Source organism: Chiloscyllium punctatum, chromosome 38 (genome assembly GCF_047496795.1).
Source record: "Chiloscyllium punctatum isolate Juve2018m chromosome 38, sChiPun1.3, whole genome shotgun sequence".
NCBI lineage: Eukaryota > Metazoa > Chordata > Chondrichthyes > Orectolobiformes > Hemiscylliidae > Chiloscyllium > Chiloscyllium punctatum.
The window spans coordinates 64,285,053-64,302,964 of record NC_092776.1 but is presented as its reverse complement, the minus strand read 5'-3'; the positions used below and the strand labels follow the sequence as shown (position 1 = coordinate 64,302,964).

Sequence of the window (17,912 nt, the reverse complement as noted above, 5' to 3'; positions counted from 1 at the left end):
TGGGGAAGGTGTGTACTTCGGGATTTTGGATTAGTGGGAGGGGGGTGTAACTTCAAGGTTTGAAGACCAGGGGGAGTTATCACTCGGCGGTGGCGTTATTTAAGGGATTGGGAACTGTGGAGGGGAGGGGCACGTGGGTTTGGGTGATGAAGGGACCACTCTGGGATATTTGGGACTGGGAGGGGGTGACTGCTCCACTATTTGTGGATGGTGAGAGGTGGAGCAGATCAGTCCAGGGTTTGTGAATAAGGTGTGTGGTAATTGGAATCACTCAGCGTTTGGGACTGCACGCAGTGATCATTCCATTATTTAGGGATGTGAGAGTGGGGAAATCACTCTGGAATATGGAGAGATCTTGCAATCTCATGCTTGGTGTCTTTGGGAATCACTCCAGGATTTGAGGAATGGGTGGGGGGAGCTACCACTTCGGCATTTGGGAAATTATTTGGGGCATTGGGGACTATGGTGGGGTCTCTCTTGGATTTGGGGATTGGGAACTGTGCTGGAGTGAAGCCATTCTGGGATTTGGAGCCTTGCGTTGAGGGAGGGGAGAAATCACTATGATCTGGGGACTTTGAGGAGGAGGTTTGGAGAGAGGCGATATCATTCTGGGCTTTAATGACTGGTGAGCAGATCACTCTCGGGTTTGAGAGGCATTGGGGAGGGAGGATCACTGATATTTGGGGACTCGCGGGTGGGTCATTCTGGGGTTTCGGAACTGGGGCACGCCTCACTGCGGGGTTTTTGGGGCAGGGGGTCACTACGGGGTCGCTAAACATCACCAATTCGATCAACGCCCTTTCCGACGCCTTAATCAACGTGGACGACCGAGTTTGAACATTCCCGACAACGTGTTGACGTACGTGCGTACGTAGCCAGCGGCGTGATGACGTTGTAGACGTTCCCTCCTGTCTCCCCCCCCTCCCCCACCATCACACACACATACACCGGTGAGTATTGTTGTTGTGGCTTTTATATCGGCCTCTTCGTTCGCCTCGGTTCGGTGGGTATTCCCGCCGCCACGTCCTTCTGGGATGCCTGGGGTGTTAGTACGTTCCTGACTTTTTCTGCTTTTCTGCCCGAAGTTGCCCTCCGTCCCGATTTAAAGCATTAACACAGAGCCCGAGGGAAGAGGCCTCACCGGCCTGGGCTGTTTACCCAAGGGCTTGGGTAGAGAGAGAGAGAGACAAGGATGTTTGCCCGCGGGCGGGGAGGACGAGGGATATTTACTCGGACGCAGCGGTCGGGAGGAAGAAGGTGTACCGGCGGCGGGGGTGATTTTGAGGGATGAAGAGATGTGTTTATTGGGGGAGGGAGGGTGGAGGTGCTTGAGAGCTGTTTAATCTTGGAGGAAAGAGAAAAGATGAGTGTTAACTCTAAAGGGAGGAGGGGGAGGTAGAGGGTGGGGAATTAGAGATGTAATGGGAAGGGGGGGGGGCAGAAACAATGATTGGCTGGAGAACCGTCCCCCCCCCCCCGCCCCAAGGTCCGCGGATAACGTGTTTGCTCTAGTATGGTGGAAGGGGGTAGCTGTTTACCCAGGAGGCAGGGACAATGTATTTTCTTCGATTGGGTCTTTGGGGTGGGGGGATGATTGGGGGGTGGGTCGTGGCATCGTGTTTACCTTGGGGCCTGATTTGAGGCTTGGTGAAAATTGAGACTGGAAAAAGATGTGATGGGTTTCTGTTGAAATTAGGGGGTCTGTAGCAGTTGAAATGAAAAGTCATAAGGTTAGAGTTCAGAGAGATTCTACGCCAAAAGGTAAAGGGTTTGGCAATGACTTACAGGAAAGACATGCATAGAGAAGTCCACTACAATGTTTTGGAGAAACAGTGCCTCATTTTTGGGATAATTTTGCAGCCTTTTCTACTCAGTATTGAGTTCACTTATTTCAGACAGTGAACTCTTGTCCTTCCTTTTGAATGTTCTTTATCCCAATGTCTGTACCTTATTTCAGATTCTTGCTTACAGTTTGAGCTGACCTTGATTCTGCTATTTACCTGTGATTTGTTATTTCTCTACAACCATAAGAAATAGGAACACATTCAGACTATTTGTCCACTCAAGTCAGCTCCATATCATGGTTGATCTTTTTCAGACCGCAACTCCTCATTTGTATCAGCTCCTCATCATAGCCCTCAACTCCCTGATAATTTTTTAAAAAATTGATCTTGTCTTTTAATATTTTTTGCATCTAGTCTCCACAACGTTTGGATAGAGAATTCCATACATTCAGATCCTTTGGAGAAGAGATTACTTTTTGTCGCTGTTTTAAATGATTGTTCATTTATTCTGTAACTGTGCCATCAAATTGAAATGTTTTCCACTGGTGAAAACATCTATCCTGTCAAACCATCTTTGAATCTTGAATATTTAATTCTTTAAAATCTTAATGAATAGAGGCCTGACCTTTTAGCTACTTATAAAAGTCAACCTCTTCTTCCCAGGGATCAGCCTAATTGTTTCTTTTCATTTGCTTACAATATCATGATATTCATTTTTAAATACTGGAACCAAACTGTATACAGTATTCCAGGTGTCACTTGTAACAAGACTTGTATTTTTCATCACTACCTGCCTAGTAATGTCAAAATTCCATTTGTCACCTTAATGACTTGCTGTGCTTGCAAGTTGACATTTTGTGCTTCATATACAAAATTACCCAGATCCTACTATTTTGTACTGTTTTGGAGTCCATACCTATTAAATAGTCTGCTTTGTGATTCTTCCGACCAAAGTGCGAAATCTCTCACATTGGCTCATTAAACTGTATATTCGTTGTGCCAGCATCACAACACACCAATAGTAAATTTGGATACATTAACTACTCCTTTCTCCAGGTTATTAATATGGGTAGTAAATAAATTGAGGCCTGAGGACTGATCCATGTCACATTCCACTACCAACATCTTTCCAACCTGAAGAAGACCAGTTATCAACTCTACTTGTATTCTCAAAGAACTCCAGAAAATTTGTCAAACAGATTTCCCTTTCACAAAGCTATGTTGACTATTCAATTATTTTCTAAGTATTCTGCTATTTCTTCCTTAATGCACCCTAGCATTTTCTGAGTGATGTATATTAAGCTAATTGCCCGATAATTTTCTATTTTGTACTTTCCTCTCTTAAGTAGGGGCATTACTTTGGTTTTCCAATGCTCTGGAACCCTCCTGAAATCTAGTGAGTTCTGCAATATTTTGATCAACTATAGCCACTTTCTTTAAAACCCTTGGATAGAGGCCATTAGATCCTGGGAACTTGTCTGCCTTTTGTCCCATTAGTTTGTCTGATACTTTGTCATGACAGAGACTTTGAAATATTTCCTCCCATTAGCACCTTGTTATCTGTTTGCTTTGGAATGTTTATAATATCCTCCATCATGAAAACTGTTGTAAAATATACCTTTAAGTTATCTGCCAATTAGCAGTTCTGCACTTACATCCTCCTAGGTCCCATACTTTAGCTACACTTTCTTTTCATCTATTGTAGAAACTCTTGGCTGTTTATTTTTACGTTTCTTGCCAATTTACTTGCATAATCAATTTTCTCCTTTCTCATCAAATTTGTGGTCATCTGATTCCTAAGGTATTTCCTAAAGTAATTTTGTTGCCTAAAGCATTTCCAATCCTCTGGCCTATCACTAGTTTTTGGTGCTTTGTATGCCTTATGTTTTGAATGAACACACTCTTTGATCACCTTTAATAGCCTCGATTGTTCATCCTTCTTAAGTACCTTCTGATCGGAATTCATTTTTGCTGAGTGCAATAATGTATCTGCTAAAGTATCTGCCACTGCTTATCTGCTGACTGTGCCACTCCCTTTTGGTTGCACTTCTCTTCAACTCCAAAGAAAAGTCACATTGGACTCTCTGTAGTTGCTGTCCGACCAGATGGGTTATTGCAGCACTTTATTTCTGGTAGTTATATTTTATACAGGAAGCAGTACGTCTGAAGATTATATCTCACCCTGGGTTGATGCCAAAAGTTCAGATTTTGACTTTCACCTGGCAGGGTTACCATCAGCCATACTATCAAAATCTCATGCCACGCCACCACAATCCAGAACCCTATTACAACTGAGCACCTCAGACAAAGCCAATTTCTTCCTCTCAATAATGATTGCCTATTGCAATGTTTGAATTCGAAAGCAATACTTAGAGCGTTTTGGAAAATGACTATATTACTTTATGTATTTATTCTGATAGCCTTGTGTGGAAAGTATTGACTCTTAAGAATTTTATTTCTCTTCAGCTCATTTTCTCCAGTGCCTTTTATAAAATATTATTTTTACTCAATCTTTTCATGTTATGACACAGCTCTGGGTCAATTGGAACTTGAACGTTCATGGGGATACAACTACTGCACACCATATTAAACTCTCAACTTCACTTTTAATTACATTATTCTGTTGGGATTGTTATCTCTTCTATGAAGTGAAAACTAATAGCGTAATAATTGAACACATTTATTCTTGATTGACCATTACAGTCTTGGCCATGTTCTGCCTCCGACTGGACAACATTCCCCTTCACAACCTTACCGGCCCTATTTTGGCAGAGATCATTATACTCAGTTGTAAAGGTCACCCATTCAAACCATTCTGAAAAGATTGAACTTTGACAACAGTTTCGTTTGAGTTGTAAATGCTAGGAAGTGTTAATGATTATTTAATATGAATGTAGTTAGACATTAATCTTTGCCATGAATGTTTTTAAGTTCTAGACAACTTGAACTTGATAAGTGTGAGGCTGTTGATTTTGAAAGAATGGCTCAGTTTGGAGGACAGAAGAATCCCCCATGGACCACCCAATTTTCTGCTGCTGTTACACAGCCAGGTCAGTCTTTCTCAGTACTGCTGTTTATTCTGTGTAATCATATCTTTCTCTTAAGCTGAGCAGTATGTGTTCAGTCCCAGACAGTGCACAATTGTCATCTGAGCACCAGGTCATCTTCAGAACCCAAACCAAACATGGGCTGAAATTTTCAGGGCAGTGGCAGTGGTTTTCAAATTGCCACTGCACTCAAATTCCCCCAGTTAGACACTGCTGTGCAGGTCTATTGATTCCAGTTTTCTCAATTGAGGTGAACAGGACACCGCCCCTTCTATGGCATTTGGTACACTACAAGAACTGTAGCAGTTCAAGAATACAGCTCACCACTGCCTTCATGAGTATTTAGAGGAGGTCAGTGAATGCTGATCAAGCTAGCAATGGGTATATGCCACGAACAATTTAAAATAAACACATATTTCAGAGGGTCCCAAAAAGTGGGAAAATTGACCTTACAAGTTGAAACAGAGGTCAGCATTTCAGGACCTCATGCACATCTTCAGTTATATGTCCTATCCCCTAATCGCAGATCAGAGGTTTTGACCTGTTGTGTGTATCTTGGGAATTGTGTCTGCTAACAAGCTTGTTAAAGAAAAGCACTAAATGCTGGAAGTTCTCAATAAGTCTATCAGCGTCTGTGGAAAGAGAATAAGGGTGAAACATGTACTGTTTCCTATCCACAGGTGGTGCCTGACCAGGTGAGTATTTCCAGCATTTTCTTCTAATTCAAATTATCAACAACTGCAGTATATTGCTTTTAAATGATGCCTTCTTATTCACATGATCACACATGCTATTTCATCCTGATTCAGCTATGATCTTGGTAAAACTGCTGGACAAAGCCTTACCATTACTGTCATGTATGAATTTATTGTCTCCATCAGGTGCCCTTGGTGTTCAGCCATCGTTGCTAGGTGCCTCTCCAGCTATGTATACCCAACAGCCAGCTCTGGCTGCGGCTGGCCTCACCACCCAAACACCTTCAGGCTATCAGCTCACCCAGTCAGCAGCCTTACAACAGCAGGCAGCAGCTGTTGCATTGCAGCAGGTATGCTTGACCACTCTCTTAGTGTCATGAGCAGAAATGCAGAGAGATCCTGTGCTCTCCTTTGATCAATGCAGTTTAGACATGATACAGTTATGTTGTTCTGTAATCCTATTGGTTAATCCAACTGATAGAATTTCAGCTGCCTAATTTACTCCTTAACCAATGGGTATGAATTCTGGCATTTTTAAATCATGGATTTATTTTTAATACAGTGAATGTGCCTTGTCACTGTAGATCAGAGGCGTATTGGCAAATGTAGCTTTAAAACCAATGTTTGTCATTGTGAATCAGGGAATCCAGGAGTGTGTCTCTAAATCTGAATGTTTTAACTGTACCAGTGCTTGAAGAAAAGATTACGAGTTTCCTCTCTGAATTAAAGATGTGCAGGTTAAAAGGATTTGCCATGCTAAATTGCATATAGTGCCCACTGGTGTGGAGTTATGGGGATAGGGTGAGGGGCTGGGTTTGGGTGGGGTCCTCTTCAGAGAACCGCTGCAGGCCAAATGATCCCTTTCTACACTGGAGGAATTAGAAATAAGACCTAAAGACGTGAGATGATTGATTAAGCAAATAATATTCAAGGTACTGAATCATGAAGTTCATTCAGAGAGCCAGTGTAGCCAAATGGCCTCCTGTGCCGTAACAATTCAGTGACTGTATAAATAATCGCGCAAGGAACAAATCTAATTACCAGCTTCACCTTGTTCGATGGATTAGAAACTGTAGACATCACATGTTGGTATAGTCAGAAACTTACAGTATTTTTAGGGGTTGTTGTATTGCTTATATAACTACATTGCAAGAGGGAGATGAGTAGATTACACTTTCCAGAAGAAGGTGTACAAAGTTAAAAATCCCTAAACATCAGGTTTATTTGGAAGCACTAGCTTTCAGAGTGCTGCTCCTCCTCCATCAGGTGGGTGGTACAATTACTGCTGGCTGAGACCTCTTTTTGGTTATATTTTTATTTAGCTTATTTTTGGTTGGAATCACTGAAGTGAGCAGTGGTGGGTGAAGGGTGAGAGAATTCTGGGAAGAATGAGCCATTGAGATCTAGTTAGGTAAATGTATTCATGAATCAAGGGGCACAGTGTAACAGGAAGTGTGACATTACCTCCTAGTACAGAATTTATAGGGAGAAAGTATGCTCACTGAAACTGTATTCTTCATTTTTTGTTTAAAGAGATAATCTCATGGGCTGCAGATAATTTAAATTATCAAACATATGCAGCTGCTCATGTGAGCAACTCGCCTGCGCACACCACAGAAAAATGACAGGGAACATTGCTGATGGTGGTGTCCTGTCACTGGAAGTGATGAGTGAGAGATATGAGGTGGTGAATTGAATAAGTGAATTGGCATTATATGCTGAATCTCACAGTCGAGAGTGTGGTGCTGGAAAAGCACAACAGGTTAGGCAGCTTCAGAGGAGCAGGAGAATCAAAGTTTCGGGCATAAGCCCTTCATCAGGAATGAGGCTTGTATGCTAAATCTCACAGTATTAAATGCTGCCTGTTGAGATTTTATTATAGGTTTACAATTAGTGAAAGCATTTCTGCCTTTATTGCCATGTTATGTTAATTACTTCGGGATCTTGTGTAAAGTCTCAAATATTAGTGCAATGGATTATATATAATGTCATTGTTTCTGATCTATGTTTCTGCCCCATAATCTGTATTGCTGTATTTCTCACTTTTGTACTTGGTGATAATCACCAACATTACCATCTTTTCCTGTTGAGGTGCTTTGCTCTGCCTTTGGGGTCAGGTCCAATGCTGAGAGTGCTGAATTCCAGGAGTTTCATGACAAAGTGCTCACAGCAAGCTGAATTTGTTTTTTTTAAACATTCACGAGTGGGACGTGGACATTGCTGGCTTGCCACTACTTTTTATTGACTGTCCTTAGTTGCCCTTGAGAAGGTGCTGGTGAGCTACCTCCTTGAACTGCTGCAGTCCACACTTCTTGACTTGTTATTTGTGGAGTCTTTGGAGAAGGAATATAGGGACAAGAGAAGACCGTTTGGCTCCTTAAGTATGTTCTGCTATTTGGTGAGTTCATGGCTAGCCAACAGCCCAACCTAACATACCTTTGACTTGTGCCCCTTAAAATCAAATTTTAAATGAACGTTGATCCATCATTAATTGCTAGTTTCAGAAGAGTTGAAGTTTTGACCATTGTTTGTAGAAGTGTTTGTAAACTTCACCCCTGAAAGATTTGGCTTTTTGTTTAGATAATGCCTCTGAGTTCAAGACTTCCCAACCCAATCGTACAAATGTAGAAACATGGAAAATGGGATCAGGAGTAGGCCATTCAGCCCTTTGACTATGCTGCACATTTTCATATGGTCATGGCTTGTCATCTTACTCTATACGCTGTTCGCACTTTTACTGCATGCCCTTTGAGCCCTTTTCTCCAAAATTCTTTGAAAATGTTCAATGTTTGATCTCGACTATTGTTTTTGGCAGAGCTGACCACTGTCTGGGTGTAGAAATATTTACTCATCATACTCCTAAAACCTTAAGTTGGGACCCTAGTTCTGGACTCTGTCGTCATTGAGAACATACTTGCTGCCTTTACCCTGTCTTGGTACTGTTAGAGCTTTATAGGTTTCTGAGATCGCACCTCATTTTTCGAAATAACAGTAAATATAGTCCTGGCTGATTCAATTTCTCTTCATAGTCTATCCTGCTATCTCAGGAATCTGTCTGGGAAACCTTTGTTGCACACTTTCCATGTATGTAGTTTTGCTCGCTGAGCTGGAAGGTTTCGTCACCATACTAGGTAACATCTTCTGTGAGCCTCCACTGCTGATGATTCCTGCTTTTCATTTATATGTTTGGGTTTCTTTTGGGTTGGTGATGTCATTTCCTGTTCTTTTTCTCAGTGGGTGGTAGATTGGGTCGAAGTTAATGTGTTTGTTGAAAGAGTTCTGGTTGGAATGCCATGCTTCTAGGAATTCTCGTGCTTGTCTCTGTTTGGCTCATCCTAGGATGGATGTGTTGTCCCAAATGAAGTGGTGTCCTTCCTCATCTGAATATAAGGATACTAGTGAGAGAGTGTCATGTTGTTTTGTGGTTAGTTGATGTTTGTGTATCCTGGAGGCTAGTTTTCTGCCTGTTTGTCCAATGTAGTGTTTGTTACAGTTCTTGCACGGTATTTTGTAAATGACATTAGTTTTGCATGTTGTCTGTATAGGGCCTTTCAAGTTCATTAGCTGCTGTTTTATTGTGTTTTTGGGCTACCATGATGCCAGGGGATGTTGTGAAACTTGAAAGAGTTCAGAAAAGAATTACAAGGATGTTGCCTGAGGAATCATATTGCTCAGGATAACTGTCAGGAGAGGTTTTCTTTGGCTTTAATTTCCTTGATCATTTCTGTGCGAAGAGACAGCAGCGAATACAAATGTTTCCATTGCTTTTTGATTTTCACAATGTTGTCAATTTGTTTTCCAGCAATACCAGCAGCCCCAGCAGACCATTTACAGTGTGCAGCAACAGGTTTGTTCCATTTTGCTTTTGACAAAAGTTTGGCTGGAGTGAGTGGAGCAGATTGCCGTTATTAATGTTGACAGATGTCCTTCTTTTCTGCGATTGACCTTGCTTTGCAACTGAGTTTTACCTGAGCATTCTTGTTGATTTAATAATTTGTGAAAATTGATAAACCGTTGTGAATTATAAATATTTTCTATTCATAAAGTGCTCATAAAATGTGTATGATATGCTCTGTATCCCTCTATTCCCTGTCTGTTCATGTATTTGTCTAAATTCCTCTTAAATGTTGCTGTCATAACTGCTTCTACCATCTGCCTGGCTGCATGTTCCCAGAACCTACTACCCTCTGTGTATAAAAAAATTGTCTTACACATCTCTTAAATTTTCCCTTTTAATCTTAAACCTACAGCCCTAATATTTGACGTTTCCATCTATGAAAAAGACACTGACTATCCACCTTATCCATGATGTGGAGGTGCTGGTGTTGGACTGGAGTGGGCAAAGTTTAAAAATCATATAACACTAGGTCATAGTTCATCAGGTTTATTTGCAAGTACTAGCATTCGGGGCACTGCTCCTTCATCAGGTAGCTGTGGAGTAGGATCATAAGACACAATTTATATCAAAAAATCAGTGTTATGCAACTGAAATGATATATTGAGCAAACCTAGATTGTTGTTAAGTCTTTCATCTTTTCAGATGGGTTGCAGCATTCTGTTCATTAATACATAAATCCCAGAACTACCCTCAATCACATTCTTGCAATAACTTAAGGTTTTATTTGAAAAAAGGACGTCTCAGCTCAGACAATGCATTAAAGTTTGAGATACAGACAGACTCTAACCTCACACCTTTACATTGTCTGAGCTGTCACTTTTCAAAATAAACTCTTAAGTTATCTCAAGAATGTGACTTGAAAGAAGTTCTACAAGAGATCAGTGAGGTCCTCAATGTTTACCATGGAGACATGAAGACTTCAGAATTAGCGAACGGTCGTGGTCATATCTTGGGGGCTGTCCATTTCGCAGTTATATGGTCCTGACCAGATATATCCACACATGTGGCGAGAGGCTAGTGAAGAAATTGCTGGGGCCCTGGCTGATATCTTTGCATTATCATTAGCCATGCATGAGGTCCCAGAAGACTGGAGGATAGCAAATGTTGTGCCCTTATTCAAGAAGGAACTGTAGATCAGTAAGGCTCATGTCTGTGGTAAGTAAGTTACTTGAGACGATTCTGAGATAAAATATAAATGCATTTGGAAAGACAAGGAATGGTCAGCATGGCTTTGTCTATGGGAAATCATGCTTCACAAATTTGTTTTGAGCTCTTTGATGAAGTGACCAGGAAGGTTGATGAAGGCGGTAGATGTCTATACGGACTTCAGTAAGGCCTTTGATAAGGTTCTACATGATAGGCTGCTCTGGAAGATTAGATTGGATGGAATTCAAGGGGAGATGGCAAGCTGGATACTCAATTGGCTTCATGGTAGGAAGCAGAGGGTAATAGTGTGAGGATGCTTGTCAGACTGGAGGCCTGTGACTCGTGAAGTACCTCAGGTCAGTGCTGGGCCCGTTGCTGTTTGTTATTTATATCAATGATTTGGATGAGAATGTCTAAGGAATGGTTAGTAAATGATGCTAAAATAGGCAGTATCGTGGACAGTGAGGAAGGTTGTCAGAAACTTCAGTAGGACCTTGGTCAGCTGGGAAAGTGGGCCAAGAAATGGCAAATGGAGTTTAATACAGATAAGTGTGAGGCATTTTGGAAAGTCAAATCAAGAAGGGAGTTTCTTGATGAATGGTAGGGCCTTAAGGAGTATAGTGGAACAGAGGAACCTTGGAGTTCAGATTCACAGTTTTCTGAAGGTGGAGTCATAGGTAGACAGGGCAGTGAAGAAGGCTTTTGGCACACTGGCCCAAAAGCTATTAGTCAGGTCATTGAGTATCAAAGTTGGGAGGTTATGTTGCAGTTATGTAGGATGTTGGTGAGGCTGCACTTGGAGTATTGTGTTCAGTTTTGGTTACCTTGCTTTAGGAAGACTGTTATTAAACCGGAAAGAGTGTAGAAGAAATTTACAAGGTTGTTACTGGGACTCAAAGGTCTGAGTTATAGGGAGTGGTTGGACAAGATTGGACTCTTTTTTTTTAGAGCGTAGGAGACCAAGAGGGGATCTTATAGAAGTGTATAAGATTGAGAGGCATGGATAGGGTGAATGCACTCAGTCTTTTTCCCAAGGTTGAGGAATCAAGAACTAGAGGGCATCAGTTTAAGGTTAGAGGGGAAAGGTTAAAAGGGAAGCTGACCGACAACGTTTTTACACATAGGGTGGTGTGCATATGGAATGAGCTGCCAGTGGAAGTGGTTGAGGTGGGTACATGAACAACATTTAAAAGGCATTTGGATAAATGCCTGGATAGGAAAGGTGTAAAAGGATATGGGGCAAGTGCAGAAAAATGGGGTTAGCATGGATGAACGTTTTGGGCGGCATGTGCCAGTTTGGACCTGTGCTGTCGGACTGAATGACTCTAAGCAAAGTATTCATAAAATACCTTGGTCTCTGGTAAATCCCCCTTCAGTACTTGTTGTTTGCTTCCCTATTTGGGTTTTCAGGTCTCCTGTGAACTGTCTATAGTCAGTCTCATCTTCAGCTTATTTTATCTTTTTTGTAATATAGGGACCTCTTGATTTTTATGCTCTATTTTTGTCTTTCTTGGGAATATATCTTGATTGTAACTGAATCAGCTCCTCTTAAACGATGTTGCATATTTGCACCTCAAATGACTGACCTCCCATCCATTGCCTCCAACCTCAGTCCCACAACCCCACACCGTCCGTTTCTACCTCCTGCCCAAATTCCACAAACCCGACTGCCCCGGCCGACCCATCGTCTCATCCTGCTCCTGCCCCACCAAACTCATCTCTGCATACCTCGGCACTGTCCTGTCCCCCTTAGTCCAAGAACTCCCCACCTACCTCTGGGACACCACCCACGCCTTCCACCTGCCCCATGATTTTCGCTTCCCCTGCCCCCAACGCCTTATCTTTGCAATGGACGTCCAGTCCCTATACACTTCTATCCCCCACCACGAAGGCCTCCAAACCCTCCACTTCTTCTTCTCCCACCGACCCCACCAGTACCCTTCCACTGACACCCTCCTTCGACTGACTGAACTGGTCCTCACTCTTAACTTCTCCTTCCAATCCTCCCACTTTCTCCGAACCAAAGGAGTAGCCATGGGCACCCGCATGGGCCCCAGCTATGCCTGCCTCTTTGTCGGATACGGGGAACAGTCCATCTTCCGCAGTTACAGCTACACTGGCACCATCGATGATTGTATTGGCACTACCTCGTGCTCCCACGAGGAGGTTGATCACTTCATCCACTTTACTAACACCTTCTGCCCCGACCTCAAATTTACCTACACTGTCTCAGACTCCTCCCTCCCCTTCCTAGACCTCTTTATTTCTATCTCGGGCGACCGACTCAACACAGACATTTACTACAAACCGACCGACTCCCACAGCTACCTAGATTACACCTCCTCCCACCCTGGCCCCTGTAAAAACGCCATCCCATATTCCCAATTCCTTCGCCTCCGCCGCATCTGCTCCCAGGAGGACCAATTCCACTACCGAACAACCCAAAGGGCCTCCTTCAAAGACCACAATTTCCCCTCCGACGTGGTCGATGACGCTGTCCACCACCTCTCCTCCACTTCCCGCACCTCCGCCCTTGAACCCCATCCCTCCAATTGCCACCAGGACAGAACCCCACTGGGTCCTCACCTTCCACCCCACCAACCTCTGGATACATGGTATCATCCTACGTCATTTCCGCCACCTCCAAACAGACCCCACCACCAGGGATATATTTCAGTCCCCACCCCTATCAGTGTTCTGGAGAGACCACTCCCTCCGCGACTCCCTCGTCACGTCCACACCCCCCACCAACCCAACCTCCACTCCTGGCACCTTCCCCTGCAACCACAAGAAGTGTAAAACTTGCGCCCACACCTCCCTCCTCACGTCCCTCCATGGCCCCAATGGGTCCTTCCATATCTGTCGCAAATTCACCTGCACCTCCACACACATCGTTTACTGTATCCGTTGCACCCGATGTGGTCTCCTTTACATTGGGGAGACAGGCCGCCTACTTGCAGAACGTTTCAGGTAACACCTCTGGGACACCCGACCCAACCGTCCCGTTGCTGAACACTTTAACTCCCCCTCCCACTCTCCCAAGGGCATGCAGGTCCTTGGCCTCTTCCATCGCCAGACCCTGACCACATGATGCCTGAAGGAAGAGCGCCTCATCTTCCGCCTAGGAACCCTCTAACCACACAGATGAATGTAGATTTCTCCAGCTTCCTCATTTCCCCTGCCCCCACCTTATCTCAGTCCCAACCACCGGATTCAGCACCACCCTCTTGACCTGCAATCTTCTTCCCGACCTCTCCGCCCTCCACCCCCCTCTGACCTATCACCCTCACCCTCACCTCCTTCAACCTATCGTATTCCCAGTGCCCCTCTCCCAAATCCTACCCCCCCCCCACCTTTTATCTCAGCCCACCTGGCACACCAGCCTCATTCCTGAAGAAGGGCTTATGCCCAAAACGTCGATTCTCCTCCTCGGATGCCTGGTTTGCTTTGTTTTTCCAGCATCACATTTTTCAACTCTGATGTGATTCGATCCACACATGTAAAGGGAGTAATGTCTAGATATTTCCAGCAGTCCTAATTGTGAACAAGTCTTAAAGGACTTTGGAATACAGATTCATAGCTCTTTCAAAGTGGAGTTGCTGGGAGACATGGTAGTGAAGAAGGTATTGATGTGCTTGGTCATTGCATTGAGTACAGGAGTTGGGAGGTTATGTTGCAGCTGTACAGCACCTTGGTACTTTTGGATTATTGTGTGCAGTTCTGGTCTCTTTGCTATAGGAACAATGTTGTGAAACTTGAAAGGATTCAGAAAAGATTTACAAGGATATTGCCAGGTTGAAGGATTTGAGCTACACATCGTTCTGCAGTAACGCCAGTTTCATTTACATGACTAACGAATTGGTGGCACTTTCTAAAGCGTGAACTTTTTAAATGTGTGTTGGCATGATTGCATCACCAACACTTTAAGCGCTGTTTCTGAAGTGCAATTTTTCTATAGCACAGGGTTGCACGAGAATGCAACCATCACATTATAGCAGAACTATCTGTACAGAAAATGGCTGAATAAGCTGAACTATTTTCCCTAGAGCATCAGAGGCTGAAGGTTGACCTTATATTAAATTATGAGGGGCATGGATAGAGTGAATGGTCAAGGTCTTTTCCCCAGGGTGAGGGGTGAACCTGAGGTGCAGTTGCATAGAACATAGAACAACACAGCACAGAACAGGCCCTTCGGCGCACGATGTTGTGCCGAACATTTGTCCTAGCTTAAGCACCTATCCAATTGCTGCTTAAAGGTCACCAATGATTCACCTAGAGGGCATAAGTTGATGGTGAGAGGGGAAAAACATTTTAGAAGGACGTAAGGGGCAACTTTTTCATGCAGAAAGTGGTGCATGTATGGAATTACCTGCCAAAGGAAGTGATGGAGGCTGATGCAACTACAAAATTTAAAAGGTAATTGAAAGGGTATATGACTAGAAAGGGTTTAGAGGGATATGGACTAAATGATGACAAAAGGTCTCTATTAATTTAGATATCTAGTAGGCATGGACAAGTTGGGCCAAAGGGTCTGGTCCTGATCTGTGCCTGTCTTTGACTCTGATCAGTTGTAGGGTTAGAGTATTTTTGGAGTACAGTCTTCTGTCTATTCTGTCAGCACTAGTCATCTCCTCTTCCCAGCACTTGGCCCATAGCCTTGTAATCCGGCTTTAAATTTTACATTCGAATGCTGTAAATTGGCAACAAAAAACAAAAGTTGCTGGAAAAGGTCTACAGATCTGGCAGCGTCTATGAAGAGAAATCAGAATTATCGTTTTGGGTCTGGTGAGCCTTCCTCAGAACCTTAGGTCCAGTTGTGAAGAAGAGTCACTGGACCTAACATATTAACTCTGATTTCTCTTACAGATTTCTCAGCACGAGGGGACGTAGCTTTAAATTGAGGAATGACACATCTAAGAAGGATGTCAGAGACAGTTTCTTTACTCAGTAGTAGGGGGCATGGAATGCACTGCCTGCAACAGTAGTAAACTTGCCAACTTTCAGGGCATTTAAATGGCCGCTGGATAAATATATGGATGAAAATGGAATAGTGTAGGTTAGATGGCCTTCTGATTGGTTTCACAGGTTGGCACAACATCTAAGGCCAAAAGGCCTATACTGTGCTGTAATGTTCTATCTATTCTATGTAGATGCTGCCAGACCAGCTGGGTTTCCTCAGCAACCTTTTGTTGTAAATTTTACTAGGTCTGCTGATACATTGGCATTCACCTTTTTCTGGGTTTTAAGATATCTATATTTGGCCTGATTTCATTTAAAATTAGCTCAGCAGGGGGTGGGAACCTGAGGTGTAGTTGCATAGAACATAGAACAACACAGCACAGAACAGACCCTTCGGCGCACGATGTTGTGTGGAACATTTGTCCAAGCTTAAGCACCTATCCAATTGCCGCTTAAAGGTCACCAATGATTCTGACTCTGCCACCCCCACCACTCTCTGGGTAAAGAACCTACCCCTGACATCTCCCCCTATACCTTCCACCTTTCACCTTAAACTTATGTCCCCTTGTAACACTCTGTTGTATTCGGGGAAAAAAATCTCTGACTGTCTACTCGATCTATTCCCCTGATCATCTTATAAACCTTTATCAAGTCACCCCTCATCCTTCGCCATTCCAATGAGAAAAGGCCTAGCACTCAACCTACCCTCGTATGACCTATTCTCCATTCCAGGCAACATCCTGGTAAATCTCCTCTGCACCCTCTCCAAAGCTTCCACATCTTTCCTAAAATGAGGCGACCAGAACTGCACTTTAGTACTCCAAATGTGGCCTTACCAAGGTGCTGTACAGCTGCAACATCACCTCACGACTCTTGAATTCAATCCCTCTGCTAATGAATACTAATACACCATAGGCCTCCTTACAAGCTGTATCCACCTGAGTGGCAACTTTCAAAGAGCTATGAACATAGACCCCAAGATCCGTCTACTCCTCCACCTTACTAAGAACCCTACCATTAACCCTGTATTCCGCATTCTTATTTGCCCTTCCAAAATGGACAACCTCACACTTGACAGGGTTGAACTCCATCTGCCACTCCTCAGCCCAGCTCTGCATCATATCTAAGTCCCTTTGCAGCTGACAACAGCCCTCCTCACTATCCACAACTCCACCAATCTTTGTATCGTCTGCAGTGCACAGAAGGATGAGAGTAGGGAGGACAGGGACAGGATTTCACGGTCACAGGAATGTGTTGGCAGACAGCAAGCTGGTTTGAAGTGTGTCTACTTCAACTCCAGAAGTATCCGAAATAAGGTAGGTGAGCTTGCAGCATGGATAGGTACCTGGTACCTCGATGTTGTGGCCATTTCGGAGACATGGATAGAGCAGGGTGAGGAATGGGTGTTGTAGGTTCCAGGGTTTAGATCTTTCATTAGGAACAGGCAAGGCGATAAAAGATGGGGAGGTGTGGCCTTGTTAGTCAAGGATAGTATAATGGTGGCTGAGAGAACTTTTGATGAGGACTCATCTACTGAGGTAGTGTGGGCTGAGGTTAGAAACAAGAGAGGAGAGGTCACACTGCTTGGAGTTTTTTATAGGCCTCCGCAGAGTTCCAGGGAGGTGGAAGAGAGGATTGGCAAAATTATTCTGGACAGGAGTGAAAGGAACAGGGTGGTCATTATGGGGGACTTTAACTTCCCCAACATTGACTAGAAATGCTATAACTCTAGTACATCAGATGGATTAGTTTTTGTCCAATGTATGCAGGAGGGTTTCCTGACACAGTATGTCGAAGAGCCGACAAGAAGAGATGCCACACTGGATCTGGTGCTTGGTAATGAACCAGGCCAGTTGTTTGATTTAGTTGTGGGCGAGCACTTTGGAGAGAGTTACCATAATTTAATTATGTTTAGTTTCACGATGGAAAGGGATAGGTACATGCCACAGATCAAGAGTTATCGATGGGGCAAGGGTAATTATAATGCGATTAGGCAAGAATTAGGATGCATAGAATGGGGTGGCAAAATGCAGGGGATGCAGACAATGGAAGTGTGGAGCTGGTTTGAGGAACAGATATTGCGTGCCCTTGATAGGTATGTCCCTGTCAGGCAGGGAGGAAGTAATAAGGTAAGGGATCTGTGGTTTACTGCAGAAATTGCATCTCTTGTTAAGTGGAAGAAGGAGGCTTATGTGTTGATGAGGTGGTTCAGATGAGGCGATGGAGAATTACAGATCAGCTAGGAAGGATTTAAAGAGCGAGTTAAGAAGAACAAAGAGAAGACATGAGCAGTCTTTAGCAAATAGAATAAAGGAGAGCCCTAAAGCTACTTATAGATATGTGAGGAATGAAAGGATGACTAGGGTGAAAAAAAGGATGAATA

At 43.5% G+C, this 17,912-nt stretch overlaps 1 protein-coding gene across 4 annotated transcripts in view; it reads left to right on the top strand.

Moving 5' to 3' along the window:
• The first annotated feature begins 887 nt into the window (after positions 1 to 887).
• ccar1 (cell division cycle and apoptosis regulator 1) overlaps positions 888 to 17,912 on the top strand; it is a 122,520-nt gene continuing 105,495 nt past the window's right edge. For 2 of the 4 annotated variants that reach the window (XM_072558029.1, XM_072558027.1), the window contains exons 1-4: positions 888 to 950; positions 4,716 to 4,834; positions 5,713 to 5,876; positions 9,329 to 9,373. In XM_072558029.1, the coding sequence (XP_072414130.1) occupies positions 4,765 to 4,834; positions 5,713 to 5,876; positions 9,329 to 9,373 (279 nt within the window). In that variant the 5' untranslated portion in view covers positions 888 to 950; positions 4,716 to 4,764. Of the gene's footprint in view, positions 951 to 980; positions 1,050 to 4,715; positions 4,835 to 5,511; positions 5,527 to 5,712; positions 5,877 to 9,328; positions 9,374 to 17,912 lie in introns of those variants that run through there. The other 2 variants (XM_072558028.1, XM_072558030.1) reach the window with 2 other exon arrangements.